General features: G+C 42.4%; 1 protein-coding gene across 4 annotated transcripts in view; it reads right to left on the bottom strand.

Annotated features, from left to right (window-relative positions):
* Positions 1–21563, bottom strand: part of PKHD1 (PKHD1 ciliary IPT domain containing fibrocystin/polyductin) — a 445850-nt gene that overhangs the window by 199883 nt on the left and 224404 nt on the right. For all 4 annotated transcript variants that reach the window (XM_044929073.2, XM_044929075.2, XM_044929078.2 and 1 more), the window contains 3 exons: positions 15886–16063; positions 13825–14020; positions 1506–1571 (listed from right to left, as the gene is read on the bottom strand). In XM_044929073.2, coding sequence (XP_044785008.2) covers positions 1506–1571; positions 13825–14020; positions 15886–16063 — 440 coding nt within the window. The remainder of the gene's footprint in view (positions 1–1505; positions 1572–13824; positions 14021–15885; positions 16064–21563) is intronic.

Genomic DNA, 21563 nt, shown 5'->3' with positions numbered 1-21563 from the left:
TCCTCATCTGGGCTCAACCACTGAATGTGACTAAGTAAACTATTTAATCTTTAGGCTTCCATGTCCTTATTTGTATAATGAGGCAGTTGGATAGGATACTTTATGGGGTTCCTTCTCTTACTAAAATTCTACAACTCTGTGAAGCATCAGCTTTCTATTCATCCAGCATGCTGCAATTGAAAGGCCAAGTGAAGCATCTCCCAGATAAACTGACCCCTGCTGAAAAGTCCCAGATATCAGCTACCCACAATGTCCTTCCAAAGAGTCCTTAGTACAGACATCTTCACACTAAGTGCTGAGTGGCATGTTATGCTGATGAAAGCTGTCTGAACCAGGAATGGCCACCTACAGGTGGAGATGGTCCAGGATCCTCCCAGTGGACCTGGCATAAGAGCTCCCCCTACAGGTGGTTCTCTACAAAATAAGGCCTCACCCAACCAATTGCATCTCTTCTTGGGGAGTTTGAACACAAAAACAATCATAAGATACTTCTCCTTGGTAACAATTATTTTAAAAGGAACATATTCCTTGATTAATTAGTCATTTGATTGACACCACCCAGTGACCATAAGACCTCATGAAGTCAAAGAGCACTCCATCTTGCTCACCATTGTGGCCTCCTACACATCACATGGGAGGCATTCAACAAAGACTTGTGAGTCACCTAAAGGAAAAAAGTGAAAAAGGACCAGGAACACAAAGAGCAAAGGCGATGGCAGTTCACAGATATAAAAACAAAGAATCCCATTCTTCTCAGGCAAATAAGCATGGAATAGTCAAGGTCAGTTTATAGTTTTAGTGCAATACCTTAACCTTGTTAATTTATTAATTTAAATGGAGGACTTTTTAAAAAATAAAATAAATGGAGGAATTAGATCATTTTCTGATTAGCCTGGCTGTTCTCTGACATAACACAAAAAAATGCCACTGGAAATCAAAGGAAAACTCGGCCTTTGAACAGATTTATCCCGGCTGCAAATGTATAGTTAAACTGCCTCAGAATAAACAAAAACAAACAATGTAATACATTAGAAGGTGCTTATGAGTCATTTAGTCTTTGAGAGTTTAGCTTTTATGAGTTAGGAAGATTTCACAGAACCATCTGACTTTTGGGGAGGGTTTGTTTACCCTGATTTCCTGAAATTACTGGGAACAATTAAAGTTTTGAGATACCCTGAATTTTTCTTTCCACTTGGTGGGGGCCTAATGGCCCATCTGCAGATCTGGACTCCTGTGTGCACATATGGTCCATAATTTATGAAAAGTGCTTATTTACATGTTGTAATTCTTACTTTCCAATGTTTTAAAATGCACCACTCTTATATCTTTCTTTGACATGCATACGTATATTTTAGCTGTAGGGGTGACGCAGTGAGGACTTGACAGACATAACAGCATTAAGGCTGATCCCTTCCCTACAAAAAAATATGATGGGAGAAATTTATAAAATGATGGGAAGACATCTTTTTGCATCCGGCAGTTCTATTTGGTGGGTTAATACTCACCTGAAATAGTCGGGTCCACACCTTTCCTCACCTGGAGAACTACTTTAACTTGGCCTTCACCTGAAACTGAATACAAAAGAGAATCATAACTTGGATATGATACAAAGATTCTCTTAATACACCAGATATTCATGTGTGAGAAAGATGACTTTATGTTAAATTCTCCCCAATCTAATTACATTTTCAAAATTAAAAAAAAAAAAATGCAGTCCTTGTTAGTTAGTCTAACAATTGATTTCCAACATTTGATTTTGATTGTTTGCTTTCGATTAAACTTAATCACAGTAAGGTTTCCAAGAGAATCGGCACATAAATAATTAGGGGAAAAAAATCCTTTAACCATATGTTTTTTGGAGGCCAGTGTTGGTCAGCAGGACATCCCTCATATCCTATTTCCCTTCCACCAGTTTGAAGGCTCAGCTTTTTGAATTCACGTGTTTTTCACCAATAGAATTCAGATCACCCATGAAATGTATTTGCTTTACCTTTATCCAGGCAAATTGTCCTTTTAATGAAGTCGTTTCTCCAACCTCCTCCCCCTCCACTTTCTCCTCCTATCTTCCAAACCAACTGAACACATTTGAAAGGCCTGGGGTTCATTAATTTTAAGTGTTCAATAAATTAGTGAAAATAATCAAAAGGCCTGATTCTTTCTGATAATGACAATTTGATGTCAGTATAAACCAGTAGATTAAGCTGGGAACATATGCTCCTTTGCCAAGAGAGGCTGCTATAATTAAATAGTGAATGCATCTACAAGGTGCTCTCACGCCTGATTAATTAGTAATCAGGTGCACGAACCCCACTTTTCAGTAACACCTTGCCTCTCATTGGTTAATTACCTTTCTGCCTTATCAGATGCCATCAAGGCCAAAATCTCCCACCACTGAAGAGCCCAATGATGCTGAAGGGTGCTGCCCTGGGGCCTTGGTCCCAATCATGCCCCCCATTTGTCTCTCCCTGGAGCACTAAACCCTTTCCTCTGTGGCAGGTTTGGAGTAGACCAAGGATCATTCTTTCTAATTACAAAGCATAAGCTTCAGAACATTAAGTCCCCAAAACACCCATGATGAGACCTCTCTGATTTTATTCTTTCTTTGTTGATTATTCTCACTTTAAATTTTTCTATAATAACCTATAGTAGAATATCATCTTCAGAAATACAGAAATACAGAATCATGGTGATATGTGAAACTAATATAATATTGAAAATCAGCTATACTTCGGTGAAAAATATTTTCCCTATTATAAAATGTGTGTGTCTGCGGCTTTCTCCTTACACCGTACACATTTTGAGACGGGGCACAATGGCCAACCTGTTCTTCATGTGTTCTCCTTCATCATTCCTTCCAAAACTTTGCTTATATTGTTTTTTTACATGATTGCCCATTTCACCCACTTTTCTAACTTAATAATAATAATTAACAATAAAGCCACCAGCTCAACATCTCATCTCTTTTTTTTTTCCCTATAATGTCTAATATGCATTCCTACTCACACTGATCTATGCATTTGCTAAAGTTGAAAAGTGCTTCTAAAACCAAACTATGATACTTATAGCAAGGTCACTCTCAATGAGAAAATATTATTGTGCATCAACTGTGGTGAATTCAGGACTGCCTCGATCCTCAGCTCTGTCTCTAAATCTCTGAGGGAGGGATTTTTCTCCTGTACCTTAAGATCCTAGACATTGCTGGGCATGTATATCTTAACTTTCATGAACCAATCTAGATAAACTGCTCTACTCTGGATGCCAGGATTTATTAATAACTCGCCATTTCAACAAATTAAACAATTGGAGGCAGGAAATAACCCTTTTAAAGGAACTCAAAGACAAAGTAGTAAAAAATTCGATTCAATCAGAAAGAAAAGTCAAATTTATGACAAAATGACATCTAAAAACATGCATAAGTCTATAACAATAAAATACCCTTGCACAAGAGAAAGGAATAAAATATTGTAATAGAATCAAACTCTAGGAAAGGCAAATTTAAAAAAAAAATCCGAGAATCATTTGGAAAGGGAAGTTATTAGCTCATTTAAAGATGTTATAAAAATCATCCTTGTACTCACAGATATAGAAAACAAACGAATGGTTGCCAAAGGTGGAGGAAGGACAAAGTAGGAGTTTGGGATTAGCAGATACACAATACTATACATAAATAAACACAAGGACCAACTTTATAGTACAGGGAATATTCAATATCTTGTAATAAGCCATAGTGGAAAAGAATATGAAAAAGAATACGTGTGTGTGTGTGTATAGCTGAATCGCTTTGCTGTGCAGCAGAAACTAACAGAACATTGTAAATCAACTAAATTTCAATGAAAACTATTTCAATTATCCTTGTTAATAATTTCCAGGCATTTGTAAATTTTAGTACATCTGTGCCTTCTTCCTTAAGACACAGACCCTGAGGTAAAGAAAGTGAAAAAAGTCACATGTAAAGAGTCTTTTTCAAAGCTACTCTAGCAATTTTATAATGATTTATTCAACCCAAAATATATAATATTTATACTTAGGGAGAATAGAAACATCATTTTCCCCACTACATAGAGGAGGGGGTTTGAAGTAAAGGGAAAGTAATCCACGCATCCAGAATCCCCTGGTGTAAAGGATCCCACCAGCAGTGCGGCGTCCGGCGCTGACGTTAACACTGACTATACAGTCCTGACAGGCAGCAGTGATGATTACCCAGAAGATGGAAAAGGTGAACCCTGGACATCTCTAACTCTTATGATAGGCTGTCTCACTTTCCTTTGTCCACTAAAGCCCTCACCCAGGCCCTGTTACTAGTAAACCAAGGCTCCCTGGAGCAGCAAGCTGTCACGCCTGCACCCCTGTACCAGTGGCTTCCAAGCTGGGCAGATTCTGGCTTTGTTCAGCCTCTACAGGTATACAGATGGCCCCAACCTTCAGAGCAACCTCTTCCTCAACGCAGACATGAGAAGAGAAGCAGTTTCAGTAGCAGAGAAAATGCGGCACAGACACCAAAAGTAGGAAAAACGAGAAAAGTCTGATTTCCTATACCACATGCCCCCTGCGGGCTGCCTCTGAGCACGTGCGCTGATGCAGTAGGCTGCTTCTTCCCAAACACCCTTTCTAGGCTGAGAGAGACCACGGAGAGTAAACAGGAAGCTTGTGGGTGAAATTCAGCAGCCTGGATTTGAATCCTAGACCTTCCAGGTCCTCTACATGGGTAACTGACAAGTTCTGAGCCTCACTCACTTCTTCTAAAAATGGGAATCATCCTATTACCTACATCATAGGGTGATCAGGAAGAAAAGATGGGATAATCCAGGTAACACGCTTAGCACAGGACTTGGTTTCAATGAACAATACGTGTGAGTCATCATCAATACTGTTATTAAGACATGCTCATTTTTCTAGGAGCCAGTTAACAAAACCCAAAAAAAAAAAATGCTTTTACTCTTTTGACAGCTGCACCTAATCATGATGAGCCCTAGTATTCCAAGTTGTAAGCAACTTAACCAGATCCACTAAAGTTTGCTAAAGTGCTTTGACTCTATAAAAGACAGTATAAATGCAGTGTCATTTCCAATTTGGGTACATACAAAGAAGGATAAAAATCATCTGAGACTAAAGGTTTTGACTCAGGGAGAGTTTAAGAGCCTAACACAAGCTGTGATACTGTACATATGTTTTCTCAGTGCTTATGATTTCTGATTTTGTGTTTGTAAGATGAGAACGGTTAATCTCCTTTGTTTATCAATGGAAACTCACTGCTGTTGATCCTTCCCAGATTGTAAGAATATCTGGTTGGTCCTCAAAAAGAAAAGAAGTCTTTAGGTCAATTATGGCCAAATTATTCTGATGAGTGCTATATGATCTAAGCTTGCTATAAACACAGACATCCAGAGAAAGAGAAAAACGTGTAAGAAAATGGCTCCCGGTGAGAGAGGAATTACTCAAGTAGATCTGATTCTAGTGCCTGCCAGAGTGATGTGTTGTGCTGGCAAATTCTGTCCTCATGAGGGCCCTAGGGAAGAGAAAAATTAATTGATTCTCTCCCAGAGCAGGTCCCATTTTCTTTTGGAATTTTGGGGGGGAAGAGTACCTGTCTATCTGAAAAGAAAAACCACCTGGCATCTTAGCAATAGATCCCTTGCCTGTTTTCTTCTTCATTCTATCCCCTGCTCACTTGGCCTTTGAGGATTGTACAGAAAGTCTCCCTACATACAAACCTTCAAGCCGCAAACTTTCAAAGACGTGCAAGTGCATTTTGTTCCAGTAAGGAACCAGAGCCAGGGCCATCAGCGTCAGGTGTCACTGAAACTGCTCCTTGCCCTCCGTCTCCTATTGCTGACCCTCCTTCAGCTCTACCGTCTCCCACCTCCTCTCCCTCCTCCAGTCAATAACTCTTCTTGCCTGTTCACTTGATGCCAGCCCCTGTGTGCCAGCTGTTGTACGGTACTACTGGACTTGTCAAGGTCCTATACTGCAAGTTTAAAAATGTTTTATTTGGGGATCTGTTCAGTTTTTGTGTATTGTGTGAAAAGTATTACAAACCTATTACAGTACACTACTATGTAGCTGATTGTGTTAGTTGGGCACCTAGGTTAACTTTGCTGGACTTATGCACAAGTTACGCATTAATTATGGAACTGAATTCGCCTGTATGTAGGCAACTTACCATGCACACATTGGGACTTCTCCCTCAGCCCACCTTTATCTAGGGTGAGTCACCCTCTATCTGCATGTGGACAGAACAGAAAACAGCAACTACTTCTGTGTCTGTGAGTTCCATCCAGTCTTATCAACTCATGCCTGCTTTCCATCTCTGTGGGCCCTGGACCCACTTCCAGCACCATCTTCATGGGCCAGCTCTTGGATTGATCCTTTCTTGGCATTTTCATCTTCACTTGCCCTGTTGGCCTCTACCACTTCTCACAACTCCTGTGCCCTCCTGCTCTGCTTCTCCCTCCCTGTTCAATTCTTGCTCCCTAGAAATCAGCTCTTTTACCCAGCCACAGAGAAGGCTTTTTTGTCAACTGGTTCCTGGGCAGCTAAAGCTTGATTTGCAGGACCACACTCCTGTCTGATTCCAGCCTCTCAGAGATAGCCACTGAGTCACCTCGGCCCTCATCACTAAGGATCTTTTCAAGACCTTCGAAGAAACAGGATATGAAAATCCTTCTAAGACTTGTGAGTCTTCTATTACTCCCAATAACATTCATTCATAAAAGGGTGTAATTTTTTAAGAGCAAAAGAATTTGATGGAGACGTCGACAGATATATCTACATTAAACAGTCCTGAGAGTTAGCTCAATTATACCTTCTTAATTAACTCAGAGAAGAATCACAATTGTTATTCTGACTCAGAGCAATGTTTGCTGCACTTGCGCAGCAGGTGTGTGATTCCTGGGCCCTGTGCAGATCTACAGAACCAGAGCCTCTGGCAGGGGGGCAGGGAACCTGGAAGCAAGCATTCCAGCTGTGTGCCCAGGAGGCACACTTAGAAAGCACTTATGGAAGGAAGTTTACAACCTTTTTCGTACCCTACTCTCAAAATGCAACTTTAACTCAGAGGCAGGTGTTCTTAGCAAATGAGGAAAGGGACCCAGAATTTAAAAAAAAAAAAAAAGATCCTTACATTCACAATTCTTACTTTTCATCATTTATACCAAAAACTTGAAGGTCAAAGTCTACTCCCAAAATATAAATGTGATGATTTTAGTAGAATAAAAGTTTTAATAGTTATGGATGTTAATATATTTTAGAGAAAGAAAGTAGGTCACGAAACCCATGATTTTATGGACATTATTGCTTAAAAAGAGATGGACTTTAAAAATAAAACAGTGTGGAAGTCAACTTAGGAAAATTATCAAGGAAGTAATGGTACAGGAGGTAGGATGTGACAAAGTGCAAAGGTGGTACTCTAATGCCTAAAGTTTAAGAAGCATTGTTAATAAGTATAGGTTTTTCCTACAAATAGAAGAAAGAAGATTTGGTTTACAAGGGTAGGAACATAAGCTTGGATTAAAGCAAAACAAAACACTAATATACTAGAAACAGCACTGAAAGTCACGATACTGGTTATACCACCTTGACCTGCATGAACCAAAGCCAACCACCAGCATCACTGAGAATGAGCTCCTTAATCTTGAGTGATTCCTAGAAAAAGTATCTGATTCTGACTCCTGGGTTTTCCTTCGTTCCTTCTTTCTTTCCTTTTCTCCATTTCTTCCTTCTCCTTTTGGAGAAGTTGCTCATAATTGGAAAGCAAAAATCACTTCTCACATCCACAGCTCCTGTTCCATTCTATTTTTGCCATAAAGGTTTGTCAGGCATGTCCCTGAAGTCAACTCTCTATATTACTGGTACAAAATCCTTGGGGATCTTTGGGGAATGAGTTTTCTATAAGAATGTAAATTAATTTATTAACTAGAATGCCATAGATTGCCTCAGAGGGCCTCAACATGGGAATGGGTACAGAGTTTCAAAGGATTATGATTCTGCCCTGCTCACAGAATCCTCCCCAAGAGCTCTGGGGAGCCAGCTGAGTCTTCCCTCCTTAGATTCTGGCAAGATTCCTCCTAGAGGAGTTGCATGGGGTTTCCTAGACCCGCTGAGAAACAGAAGGGTCCAGGTAGCAGTCAGCTCCATCCCAGGACCTTAGCACTTTGAGGAGAGAGAAACCTGGGCAGTTGGGAAAACACTCCTTATTTTCAGGATCTCTCAAATTAAAGCATCTTTTCTGAGACTTTAGTGTGATGTGACTTAAGTTCTTTGGAGTAATAGGAACAGACAATAAAGTCCATTTGCCTTTCTATCCACAGCCCTCTTGCCCTCATGGACAGGAGCCCCGGATTCTTGCCAAAGAGCCTGTGTTTATCCTGGTGAGTGGGACATTTGGAAATAAGCAGTGGCCAGCCTGGCTAGATGTGTCTGTTTTTCAGTCTGATGAGAAGAAGGTGGTACATGGGAGCCTCTGAGCCTAGCAGGCGGACTTTCTCAGCTGCCACCTCGCACAATATCCCAGCTCGGCTGCATCTCCGCTGCGCGAGCGGGGGCTGTGTGAACTCAGGAGGGCAAGTGTGAATAGCTCGGCATCTGATATGAATTTATCACCGGCTGCTGGTTGGGCGGGGGATAGAGCAAGGGGAAGGGGCTGTGAGTGTTTAATGCACCCTGCCACAACCCAACAGTTTGCCCTAAAGAGCCTCTTCCCTGTATAAAAAGGACGGGGTCAAAAGTAAGTTGACCTCAGACAGAATGCACGATTATTAGAAGAGGACGGTGCGGGAACAGCTGCTGGGACCCCACTGGTTCCGCATCAGGCTTCCAAGAGTCAGAATATGAATAATCAACTCAGGATTGTTTTATCCACCCCTCTCCACCCCCACCACTTCCCCCCAACCTTGTCCTCCTGTTTGGGGCAAGTCCTATTCTACTTCTACAGGAAGAAGCATAGCCCTCCCTAGCAGCTGCAATAATTGTGTTCCTATTGTGCTGAAGACCTCCTCCTGGCCACCCCCCTACAAGTGGCCATTGTCAGCGTGGAGTCAGTGATTACACGCTCCGCCTGATGCTTTGGGGGGCCCAGCTGCCTAAGAGCTGACACACGAGCGTGTGCGGAAGGCCAGGGAGGGGGCCGGTGGAGGTGGAGGCAAGAAGTGGTGCGGGGGGAGGGAATCCCACGTCTGTGAGATGGGACTCTGACATACCAGACCTTTTGCATAAGTCAAGCCCAGAACAAATGAGGCTTTATCAGGCCCCAGTGACAAGGGGTCTCATCTGCCTTTGAAGTGGAGCAGAGCATGGGGCCTAGCAGCTTTTCCTCCTTTGGACCAAGCAAACATCCTTCTTTGATACGCTACATGCTCATTATCTCTGCCCCATTTAATGATTTTTGATTGAAGGGTGGCGGCTGGGATGCTGAGAAGATCGTTAGAGAGGCTCCAGTCCAGCCAAGCCCCGCAAGAAAGGCTTTCCTTGTGCCCAGGCCTAAATTCGGAATTTCTTAACAGTGTGCGCTTGTTCTTAGAGGCAGATAAGGGCTGAGCGTGAAATTCTTAATTAAGCAATAAATAGAGAGTGGGGTGTCAGCAGATGTACCCAGTAGCCATGGCAACGGGAATCACATGGGCGAGAGTGCTGAGACTAGATGTAGGCCTCGGGCCTGGGCCTGACTGACAGCTGAAGAATCCTACAAAGCTTGTACACCAGATTAATTAGCTGGCTAATTATTTCATAGCGTTAATGTAACTAAAAAATAAAAATAGTTCACCATGAACTGAAACATTCCTGGAGAAAAAAAAAAAAAAACTGCAGGGTCAGAGGCAGTGGGAATCTGACTGCATGCGTAAGGCAGAGATGGGAGTGCTGGTGAATCCAAAACCAGAAACTGAACAAGGGGTTCTCTGGATTTGACTCTGACTTAGAAAATATAAAGGCACTCTTGTTTTACAGTCAGACCTGTCCACAAGCATGGCGTAGAAGTGATAGTTCATGACTGCCATTCATAACAGTTTATTCTAGCAAATATTGCCCCTCCGGGACCCTCACACAAACTATAGCACGCAAGGACTTCACTCGTGGTCTGTGTTTAAGTGGTTCATTGGGCAGAAATCTCAGGGGCATTAGAAAGGCAACCTGAACCAATCTCCTTAAGAGAGATGTTTTTAAATGAGCGAGGTTATCTTAGTCTGTGGGTAACAATTGCTTAAGTGGTATTAAGTTTCAATCAGGGGACCCATATATCATCCATGTCATGTTATCATGAATCTGTTATCTTACAAAAGCTAGTTAAGGAAAATAGAATGAGACTCTTGCAGACGAGTTATGACAGGTACGCTGAGTTCAAGGCACCTGAGGTTGTTCATCTTCAGGGTGGGGGCGGAGGGAAGAAGAAAGAACCGTTTTAGAGAAATCATCTACTGATAAAGTGTATAGTGAAGTAACAACGCATGCTAATCACACTTGAAGAGGTTGGGTGTTTTGTACCACAATTCCAATAGATAAGTAAGCTTAACCTCATTGTATGGATATAGCCACAGAGGAAGCGAACATTTATAATTCCATGCCCCAGGTAAAATAACCAGCCAGCCACTGATTAAAGCCCGAAGCCCCAAACTCTGGCCTTGAGCTTTCCAAAGAAGCTGCTTTCTGTAAAGACGTTTGCTGAACAAAGGCAAAACTTGCCTTGGTAAAGAAGAGAAAAGCAAGGGTCAAAGAATATTATATGTGCGGGATTTTTTTCTTTGTCACTGGAGATCGGTGAGAAGCGTTCTCCCGGAAACCTGCCGGGCACCCCCCAGCCTGGCTGGTCAGTGGTCCACGATTATTGAGTGGGCAGCACACCCTAGTGGAGAGGCACAGCCAGGAGCCAGAATGCCTGGGTTCTACCCTCTGCCAATCTCGCTGGGTCGGAAAGGAGTCAGGCATCTTAAATCATACACCAAGGAGCCAAATGGAGGAAATGAAGATAATTGGGATTTTTTTAAAACTTCCTCTCCGAGGAGGATGTGGTAGGCTTATGAACAAATACAAAAGAAGGGCCACTTAGAAGTGGTCAAGGAATGAGTGAAGGCCAGCCAAACGGCAGTGGAGCAGGATTCCGAAATGAAGGCCGGCGGGTAAAAGAGCAATGTCTCCCCGACGCCCAACCCCCAAAGTCTGACAGGAAACTCAGTGGACCTGGAGGAGGTCAAGCAGCTCCCTTACAATAAAATGAACTTTCTGTACACACAACGCTATGAGTTTTTTCTTTTTCTTTTTTTTTTTTAAATTCCAGAAATATGTCTACTTTGACTGTAAAGTCTTATCTTCTCTTCTTAGACTAAATGTACTTTATGTAAGTTACCCCAGTCACAGACTTATAAAGTCGCACAGCCCAAAAAACAATTAGGTGAAAGTAACAAGCTCATCAGGGCTTCCCTGGTGGTTCAGCTGGTAAAGAATCTGAGACCTGGGTTCCATCCCAGGGTTGGGAAGATCCCCTGGAGAACGGAACAGCTACCCACTCTAGTATTCTGGCCTGGAGAATTCCATGGACTGACTGTATAGTCCATAGGGTCGCAAAGAGTCGGACACGACTGAGTGACTTTCACAACAAACTAATCAACATGTAACTGGAACTAGTGCATGGAGTCTTTGTGAGGTGTCAGCTACAACTACGTCACTGCCATAGCAGGGTTGGTCTATGGAAAACATGGTACCCTCCTCATCAACTTCACCGTGGTGGTGCAAACTTTACACAGAGGGTATAAAAAGTCACAACTCATCATACACAACCCAAAATCGCTGCACGGGCCACCACCATAGGGGACCTGTTTGTGAACCTTGGTTCCTCCCAAACCCTCAAGTCCTCACTGTGCCAGCCCGGGAATGGGAACAGGACTGGCTCTCGTCACCTATGTACTCCACACACTCAAAGGCACAAATGACCAGGAAAGTCACGACCTGGAGTCCTGGAAATCCTCTCCAAGGAACAAGGGTCCCTAACTTTATTAAGCATTCCATCAACCCCCTGTGACTTCCTGTTCCTTGACCAACTCACATTGTTCAAAAGTGAAGATATTAAAAGATTCTGATACAAAGACTCTTTAATTAATAAAAGCCATCTGCCTAATAAAAATGGTTTATATTGTAATATTCACCTACATCCTGCATATGTACATATAAATATACATATAAAATACAGACACACTTATACAGACCTGCATTTAGAACATATGTATAAATACAGCACAACAGTATAACTTGCTATTAATTCAATAAATAATGCCATCAAAGAGGAAGAAAAATCTGTAACTGCATGACTTGATTTTTTTTTCTCTATGCCACAAATGTTCCTTTATCACGCTTGCTTTCTGTGACTGTTCAAACTAGAGTGCAATTCATGAACAAAATCCCATCAACGAACAAGACAGGCTCCTCAGAAACATGTTAAGTGATAAAACAAGAGCAATTTGAAATTAAAATTTTGTTTCAGAATATACATCAAATGAATAGCCACAGTTAAAGTTAACAGCAACTATTTGCTCTTACTTAATGGTTGTATTTGACTTTAGTGGTAAAATGGTGTCAGGCATCTCTGTCCATCTTGAAGTTTTATAGTTTGAGGTTACATTTATAGATGGATCAAATCCAAAATAAAATCTGGATGGTACATTTCAGTGCAAATGAAATATACAGCAATCCATTTGGCAAACACTTTTAAGAACCCAGGAAACACCCTCCTCTCCTCTCTCCTGCTATGAAAATGTAAGAGTACCAGGGCCCAAGTGTGATCTGACTCAGCCAACATATGGCTAGGTACAAGTGATGGAGACACGGGACTTGGGACACCTGCCAGCTCTCTAAGCCTTTAGGGCCAAGTCTGGCTCATGGCAGAGGTTGGGTCTTGCCATGCTTGACATGGTTCTGAATTAGACCAAGATCTATGAAGACTAATTTGTAACAAAATTGTCATTCTAGAGACTCATTTTTTCAGATTCTCCTTCCTACAGACCACTGAGCTAAGGTTAGCATAAGTAGACATCATGGCCCTCAGAGTGATCAATGAAACAATATGGAAAGGCAGTAAGAGATGAGCTCCAGGAAGTCAAAAGAAATCTATGGCCATGAGTCACACACGGGGCTCCCGTGAAACACACACAATAAGAAAGTAAGGAAATCCTGCCGGCCCCTGTTACTGTGCAGTCCCAGTAGGGTTTCTGGTTCCACAAAACAAGGCCCCTGGATCCTTCACCCTGATGCTGCATCTGACACAGGAAGAGGCAGCCCATCCCCCAGTCCTCAGCACTCTGTGCATCTCATCTTCCTGACCTCAGATTGCCTTCCAAAGCTTCTCACCTTCCACACTGACTACATTCTTCATCCTGCCTCTCTGTGCTGTCACCTTGCACTCTTTGCTGTCCTCTGTTCCTGTGATGGCAGCCAGCCACCCTGTCTTTACCTGTGCAGTTGACCTTTCTACAAATACAATGCTTAACATGAAGGAAAAATGTGAATAGGTTATTAAGCACTCACTCTGGATCAGACACTCTTTTAAAGAATTTTACATGTTATCCTTTACTTAATTTCCTGTTCTTCATGTAGGCCCTTTTATTATTCCATTTTACAGAGGAGGAGACTGAGGCTTAGAAAGAATACCGGCTCAGTGTCTCATAGCTAGCAGGTGCTGAAGCTGGAATTTAAACACAGGCAGTCTGATTTCAGAGCACAATCACCTAATCACAGCACACAGGTGTCCCTTTCAGTTCTTCATCACTTCGTAGCACCAATGAAATTCCAAAAGGAATAGTGGTTTCTGACTACATGCACTCCACATGCTCATTCAATCATACTTACCCAGATAGGTGAGTTGTCTCAACTGACTGTTGAAGAACCAGTCACAGCCTTGGTCCTGGCCAGGCGATGGAAGAGATGAGAGGGACCGCCCCACATGACTCCCACACCTTATGAGGATGTCAGGGTAAACCCACACATCTGTGTGCACTAGCAACAGGTAATTTCCAGGAGCAAAGTTGTCAAATGTTGCTGAGTACTTGAAGTGAGAGAAAAGTACAAAAGTGCTCTTTTAGAAAGGAAAACTCTTGCCAATAAAAGAGTTACAAAGAACAGGATGGAGTAGTTTAGAAACAGGACCATTCATACCGGGTACTTTTTTTGTGGGAAATGGGTTTACTTAAATTTACTGCACAATAATCTCATAACTAGAGCTACAAAAATCATACAATGTGAGGACTGAAAGCTGTAAGGTTCTTCTTGTGTGTGTGTGTGTTAATCATTCAATCTTTGTGACCAACTCTTTGTTGGTCATGGACTGTAGCCCACCAGGCTCCTCTGTCCAAGGAATTCTCCAGGCAAGATTACTGGAGTGGGTTGCCATTCCTTTCTCCAGGGGATCTCCTAACTCAGGTATTGACCCCAGGTCTCCTGCACTGAAGGCAGATTCTTTACCATCTTAAAAATTCCGTGGACAGAGAAGCCTGATGAGCTACAGTCCATGGGGTCGCAAACAGTCAGACATGACTGAGTGACTTCACTTTCACTTTCTTTACCATCTAAGCCACCAGAGAAGCCCTCTTCTTGTTTAACAATCTAGAGGAGAAAACCAAAGTTCAGATAAGCGAAGTAATTTGTCTCAGGTTAACCAGTAGGAAGAGACAGAGCCACGTCTAGAATTCCCACCCAGTTTTCCCCAAGATTCAAATAGCAGGCATTGGCAGGAGTGCCATTCATTTATAACAGTAACGGCTAACATGGCTGAGCATTCGCCACGTGCTCAGGTTTCATTCATATCAAGGTATTCAATCCTTGAAAGGCCCTGGGAACTGTTACTAGCGCTGCCCCCGTTTTATAGATGAGGACACTTGAGGCAGGTGGAGGTTCAGTAAATTTTCCTACATCATGAAGTAGGAGAGTGCTGATCTGGGGCAGAAACTCAGGTGTCCACCTCCAGAGTCACCATTCTACTGCCTTCACCTCCCCAGAATGTTCTCATGGGAACCTCAAGGGAAGTGGAGAGAGGTGGGCACCCTTCCTGAGAGCCCTGGTGAAGGTGTCATAAAGATTCTACTTTGAAATATTGAGGACAGGAGGAGAAGGGGGTAACAGAGGGTGAGATAGTTGTATGGCATTATTGACTCAATGGACATGAGTTTGAGCAAACTCCAGAAGATATTGAAGGACAAGGAAGCCTGGTGTGCTGCATTCCAAGGGGTCACAAAGAGTTGGACTTGGCTGAGAGACTGAACAACAAATGGCACACCTGCCTCCAGCTCCCTAAGAACTACTCTCATGACCGTTAGGGAGAATGTGTGTGTGATGAGACTGAAAGAAAGAAATGTGCTTAAAAGGAAGAAAAGGAGCTTGAGGGAATCCAATGGGCTATTTGGAAAATGCACCCATTTTCCACATGGTTATTCCTACCATCCCTCCCCTAACATCTGACTCCTTCAACCTAACAACGGAAAGGACAGACCTTCATTGCAAGTTACTCTTTGACCACAAGGTGGCACTGTGTAATGTAAAAATGCCTTGGGAAGATACTTCCTCTTGGCTATGAAACACTTCCCTGGGGTAGGTTGGTTCTTAACCTTTAACATAGGACTGCATATCTATAGGATGCTTAGAAGCTATTTGTCAGTGTATTAATAAAGCTAAATTTTCAGGCAGAATCATGCTGTGTTCAAAGTGAGGTTTAAACAGATTCTACAAGTTTCAAGTTTAAAATTTAAAAAAAAAATCATATCTCAAATTCAGGTTACATTCATCTGGCAAAAATTCTGCTGCAGTTTGCTTGACCAGCACCAGAAGAGGCTAATACCTGCAGACTATTATGTCACAGAAGGAAAGTTGGGAACCCCTGGGGAAAGGAATCTACCAGCGAGTGGATGTCAGGGTTACCTGCAGAGCGCTGCTAGTCCAAGGGCTCTCAAATCGCAGGGAGTAGGTCTCTTGATCTAAGAGCAGGGCCATCCAGCCATAAGGGTTAGACAGAGTGTCGTGCACATAACTGACAGTGGTTGTCTTGTTTCTGCTGTCCGTTATGGTTAAATCTTGAGGAACTTTCAGGGCATTGGCTCTAGGGAGATTTAAAAGAAAAAAGTGGGTGGTAAGTTTTTGTCCATCCTGGATCTAAGGCACTCCTCTCCCATCAGCTGTAAGCCATCTCCCATTTGCTCCATTATGTCTCCCCAGTGTCTATGGAGGTTTTAGAAGTCACACCATCGGTCAAAATGCCCAGTGGGAGAGTGCTGTTGGACCATGTGTGCACCACTCAGATCTGTAGTGGCTTGTAACACTCAGATCTTAGGCCACTAATCAATGCCACTCTAATGAGTTCATACAGGCCAGGACTAGATACAATTATTTTAACAGAGAAATGTCCATGGTCAGAATATTGCCATGGCCCAGGTTTATCAGCAGAAGAACACACATATATAGTTATTAGTTATCTCTCTGGGGAGTAATGGCTGACGCCCAGAGCCTGATGTGCCTGGACTCACAGAGTCCACCTCCAACTGCCCAGCAGGAATGGCCTCAGTAGCTTCGCCAGAACAAAGAGGACCCTGAGACCTCTCTCGTGGCCTTACATGATCCCCAGGGCTCACTCAGTGCCAGGAGGATTTGCAGTTGTGCTTGTTAACAAGGACCGCGACATCCTGAAGTTAGAGACATTTCCTCTTTTCTGTATCCTGCCCCCTGGCATCGGACTCTGCACAAGATGGGTACCCAAACCATATTTGTTATACGAGCAAAAGCTTCCTTGGTGGTTCAGTGGTAAAGAATCTGCCTGCAATGTAAAAGATGTGGGTTCGAACCCTGGGTTGGGAAGATCCCCTGGAGGAGGAAATGGTAACCCACTCCCATATTCTTGACTGGGAAATCTCACGGACCGAGGAGTCTGGAAGGCTACAGTTCATGGGGTTGCAGAGTCAGACACAACTTAGCAACTAAACAATAAACAACAACAATACGAACAAAAACTTCATGGAAGAGCTCTCCCCAAAGCAGTTGGTGCCAACTTCCCAATTTACAGAAAAGTTTTCTAGAAGAATGGCATCTCACCATGAGGAAAATGGAGACAGAGTATGGCAAACATACTATGTGAGCGTCACAGGTAGAAACAAAGTTTCGGGTTTCTACAACTTATTCCCCATCAGTTCAGTTCAGTTCAGTCACTCAGTCGTGTCCGACTCTTTGCAACCCCATGAATCGCAGCACGCCAGGCCTCCTTGTCCGTCACCAACTCCCGGAGTTCACTCAAACTCACGTCCATTGAGTCAGTGATGCCATCCAGCCATCTCATCCTCTGTCGTCCCCTTCTCCTCCTGCCCCCAATCCCTCCCAGCATCAGAGTCTTTTCCAATGAGTCAACTCTCTTAGAAAGTGATTTTTTAAGTCTTTGCCAGATCATAAATACATTTTTTCCACGTGCTTAGACCCTAAAAGAAAGTCAAAGTGACAGAAAAATTAAAGCAAAAGTTAAAAAAAAAAACACACATAATATGACTGTCCTTCCCCTTTGGTTTAGTTTTCATGAGAATCTTCAACTGTGGCATGTTGCTGCAGGCAGATAATTAAATTCTCACAGTAGAAGGAAATGAAATGAAGGAGGATGTTGGGTTTTCAAAGTGAGGGGTGGCGTGAGCAAATCAAAAGTCAATTTACAGTTGAGTGGCATAGTATAAAGAGGAGACTGGTTTTCGTGTTAAACATTTGGGGACCATTGTTAACTGTGTGTAAATTGGAAGCCTATATCTGCATGAACTAAGTGTATGAATTCTGGGGACTCACTTACCCTCTGTAAGCTTTAATTTCTCTTTTTTCAAATGGAGACAACAGTATGTATCTCCTGTAGCAGCTGTGAAACAACGTGATAATCGATATATTCAATAACCATCTCAAGCCCAGTAAGTCCACCTATAGCTCATGGAAGAAAGAACTTCAGATGTACCTGGTTTGCCACTCTGTCTAGTTATTTTATTGTCTCAAGGTTTATCCAGGATATTTGGTCATTTAAAAACATGCTCACAACCTCTCAGGAGCTTTAGCCCTGGTGATATAGTATTTGGTATATATTTCTTGTAAGACTTCCCTGGTGGTTCAGACGGTAAAGCATCTGCCTACAATGCGGGAGACCCAGGTTTGACCCCTGAGTCGGGAAGAAACCCTGGAGAAGGAAATGGCAACCCACTCCAGTACTCTTGCCTAGAAAATCCCATGGACAGAGGAGCCTGGTAAACTATAGTCCATGGGGTCGCAGAGTCAAACACGACTGAACGACTTCACTTTCTTTTCTTTCTTTCTTTCTTATAAGACAATGTGTTTGTTTCATCTGTTAATAGATAAAAAGGGATAAAGAATACTCAGGGCATTTGGAATAAATGAACTACTGTTTCCCAGATGTCCCTACACAGCATTCACTGAACCTTTAGAAATCTTGGGGTGGGGACTTCCCTGGTGGTCCAGTGGTTAAGACTATGCTTCCACTGCAGAGGATGCAAGCTTGACCTCTGATGGGGGAACTAAGATCCTGTATGTGGTGTGGTCAAAAGAAAAAAAAAAAAAAAATCTTGAGTTGGAAGGGCTTCTTCCTCTCTTTGGGTTTGGGATATGAAGGACCTTTTTTTCCCCTCATGTATACCAAGATTTAAATTAGAACTAATGGAAATCTGGGCTCATATTCTTAGACTCAGAGCAGATATGGGGATCATTTGTTCTAACATCCGAACCATTATGGGAATTTCCTCCAGATTTTATCTTGTTATTTCTTCCAGTTATGGGGAGTTCACATCCTCAAATTCCTTCTCCTTTTATGAAATTTATTCCTAAATCAGACAAGTTCAAGAAGGCTTAATTTTCTTCCTTGTATTGTCTAGCCATCCCCCCTCAATCATATGAAGACAGGAGTCCCAGCATCCCAGGATATCATCCAGCACAATTTGGCCCAACTAATATATTTAATAAATGAAGACAGGCTTCTGGGAAATAAATGTAAAACAAATGTGATAAGAAGAGATAAGTTGAAATCCCAAAGAGGCAAATGAGCTGGCCACCATGGGTACCAAGGTCAATATATCAGGTGGAATTTCCCCACAGTCCAGAAAATAGTTCCGAGCATCTCAGGTTGTGAAAGTGCAGCCCTTCAGCTTTCACAGAGACATTGGCTCTGGAAAATGAATCACAAGACCAAATTCCAAGAAATATTCACTGATAAATCAGAATTTCCATTTTAAAATTTGCAATGAGAAATAAAACTCTTTCACATGGTTGGGTGCTCAACAAATGTTTGTTGAATGAATAAATGAGTGTTAAGTAGATTAGAACACTTTGGCTATTGGCTGTTTAGTGATGTTTTGTCCCAGGGAAGTCTACCCAGAAAACAACAATAGTGTCAGAATACTTCTTGTAAATGTATTAATCAAAAGAGATAAGCATTTGATAAGTTATCAGATCTTGATACAGTCAACCTCATTATCAATAAGATATTTGCCAAGAAGACTTAAACATTTATCTTTAGTGGTCAGAAAGAACGCTCTTTCTGACTCTTTAATTCTTCTTCGCTTTCTGCCATCAGGGTGGTGTCATCTGCGAATCTGAGGTTATTGATACTTCTCCCGGCAATCTTGATTCCAGCTTGTGCTTCATCCAGCCTGGCATTTCACATGATGTACTCTGCATATAAGTTAAATAAGCAGGGTGACAATATACAACCTTGATGTACTCCTTTCCCAATTTGGAACCAGTCTGTTGTTCCATGTCCAGTTCTAACTGTTGCTTCTTGACCTGCATACAGGTTTCTCAGGAGGCAGGTCAGGTGGTCTGGTAGTTCCATCTCCTGAAGAATTTTCCAGTTTGTCATGATCCACACAGTCAAAGGCTTTGGTGTAGTCAATAAAGCAGAAGTAGATGTTTTTCTTGAACTCTCTTGATTTCTCAATGATCCAACGGATGTTGGCAATTTGATCTCTGGTTCCCCTGCGTTTTCTCAATCCAGCTTGAACACCCGGAATTTCACAGTTCACATACTGTTGAAGCCTCGCTTGGGGAATTTTGAGCATTACTTTCCTAGCGTGTGAGATGAGTGCGATTGTGCAGTTGTTTGAACATTCTTTGGCATTGTCTTTCTTTGGGAGAGTCGGACTATAAAGAAAGCTGAGCACTGAAGAACTGATGCTTCTGAACTCTGCTATTGGAGAAGACTCTTGAGAGTCCCTTGGACTGCAAGGGGATCCAACCAGTCCATTCTAAAGGAAATCAGTCCTGAATAGTCATTGGAAGGACTGATGCTGAAGCTGAAACTCCAATACTTTGGCCACCTGATGCAAGGAACTGACTCATTGGAAAAGACCCTGATGCTGGGAAAGATTGAAGGCAGGAGGAGAAGGGGATGACAGAGGATGAGATGGTTGGATGGCATCAACTGCCTTGATGGACATGAGTTTGAGCAAGCTGCAAGAGTTATGATGGACAGGGAAGCCCAGCATGCTGAGGTCCACGGGGTAGCAAAGAGTCGGACATGACTGAGCGATTGAACGGAACTGAGTGGTCAGAAAACCTCCTCTACACACATGTAAGCAACTGCACTAACAGTGGGCCTGGCTTAGGAAAATGTGAAGATTTCCTTATGAACTTAGATTTCTTCTATCCAAGTGGAGTGTTCTCAGTTAAACTATTTTTAGATTAGAGTCCTGGTTTTATTTTTAACTATAGAACAAAAGAATTCTATTTGCTCAAATGCATCCATCTGTTGACATTTAATTCCTCTGGTCTATATTTTGTCACTTTCTTTGCCTTACCAACCCATATTTTTTCACTCTTCTCTTAAGACATCATGTTTATGTCCAGAAATACTTCATTCCAGCAGTGTGGCCTCAAGAATCCCCCTGGTCACTTTGATGAGACTTAATTATTTCTTAATTTTCTATCAGTATCACATTTACAAATCAGTTTTAGTATCTAATTTATCCAGATTCCATTACTATAGATCATAATAGCAATTACTGCAGGAGGCATTTTCAGTCCATACTCTCCAGTTTCTAAAGACCCCTATACACGTGACCCTGTTTTCAAATGCTAACATCAATTCAGTTCTACTTATCTTTAGGACTTCTGTAGCGTTTTTTTTGATCCCCTTCTTCCTACCAGTATCCAACCTGATGCTAACTCCTTGATCAACTGGAGAACCAACCATAGTACATTGTGATCCTAAATCATTCTTTCCTCCTCCTTCTTCATGCACTGCTTGGATTCTACCAAGCTGCCCCATCTATCTCAGCAGAGGTTCATATGGAACACAATTTCACAGGCATTTGTGGACAGCATGAGCTTTCTTTAGAGCGATACAAGTAGAGAAGGAGGTTATCAAATACTCCTTTGTCCCAGTTGGTAATGGAAAGGCTCGCGTGTGCATTCTGAAAACCAAACCCGAATGGCAAAGACCAGTCTTCGAGGAGGCAAGATGCCTTGTGTTGACTGCCACCCTGAGGGCCAAAAATTTGTAGTCAAATCAGCTCCCGTCCTTCTAGGCCAAATGTCAGTGGTGACGGTGGTGGGCTCTTCTGAAAAGCACCCAAAGA

The sequence above is a fragment of the Bubalus bubalis genome, chromosome 2, assembly GCF_019923935.1.
Source record: "Bubalus bubalis isolate 160015118507 breed Murrah chromosome 2, NDDB_SH_1, whole genome shotgun sequence".
NCBI classification, from domain to species: domain Eukaryota; kingdom Metazoa; phylum Chordata; class Mammalia; order Artiodactyla; family Bovidae; genus Bubalus; species Bubalus bubalis.
The sequence above is the reverse complement of the archived record's forward strand: the minus strand, read 5'-3'. Positions and strand labels throughout refer to the sequence as shown.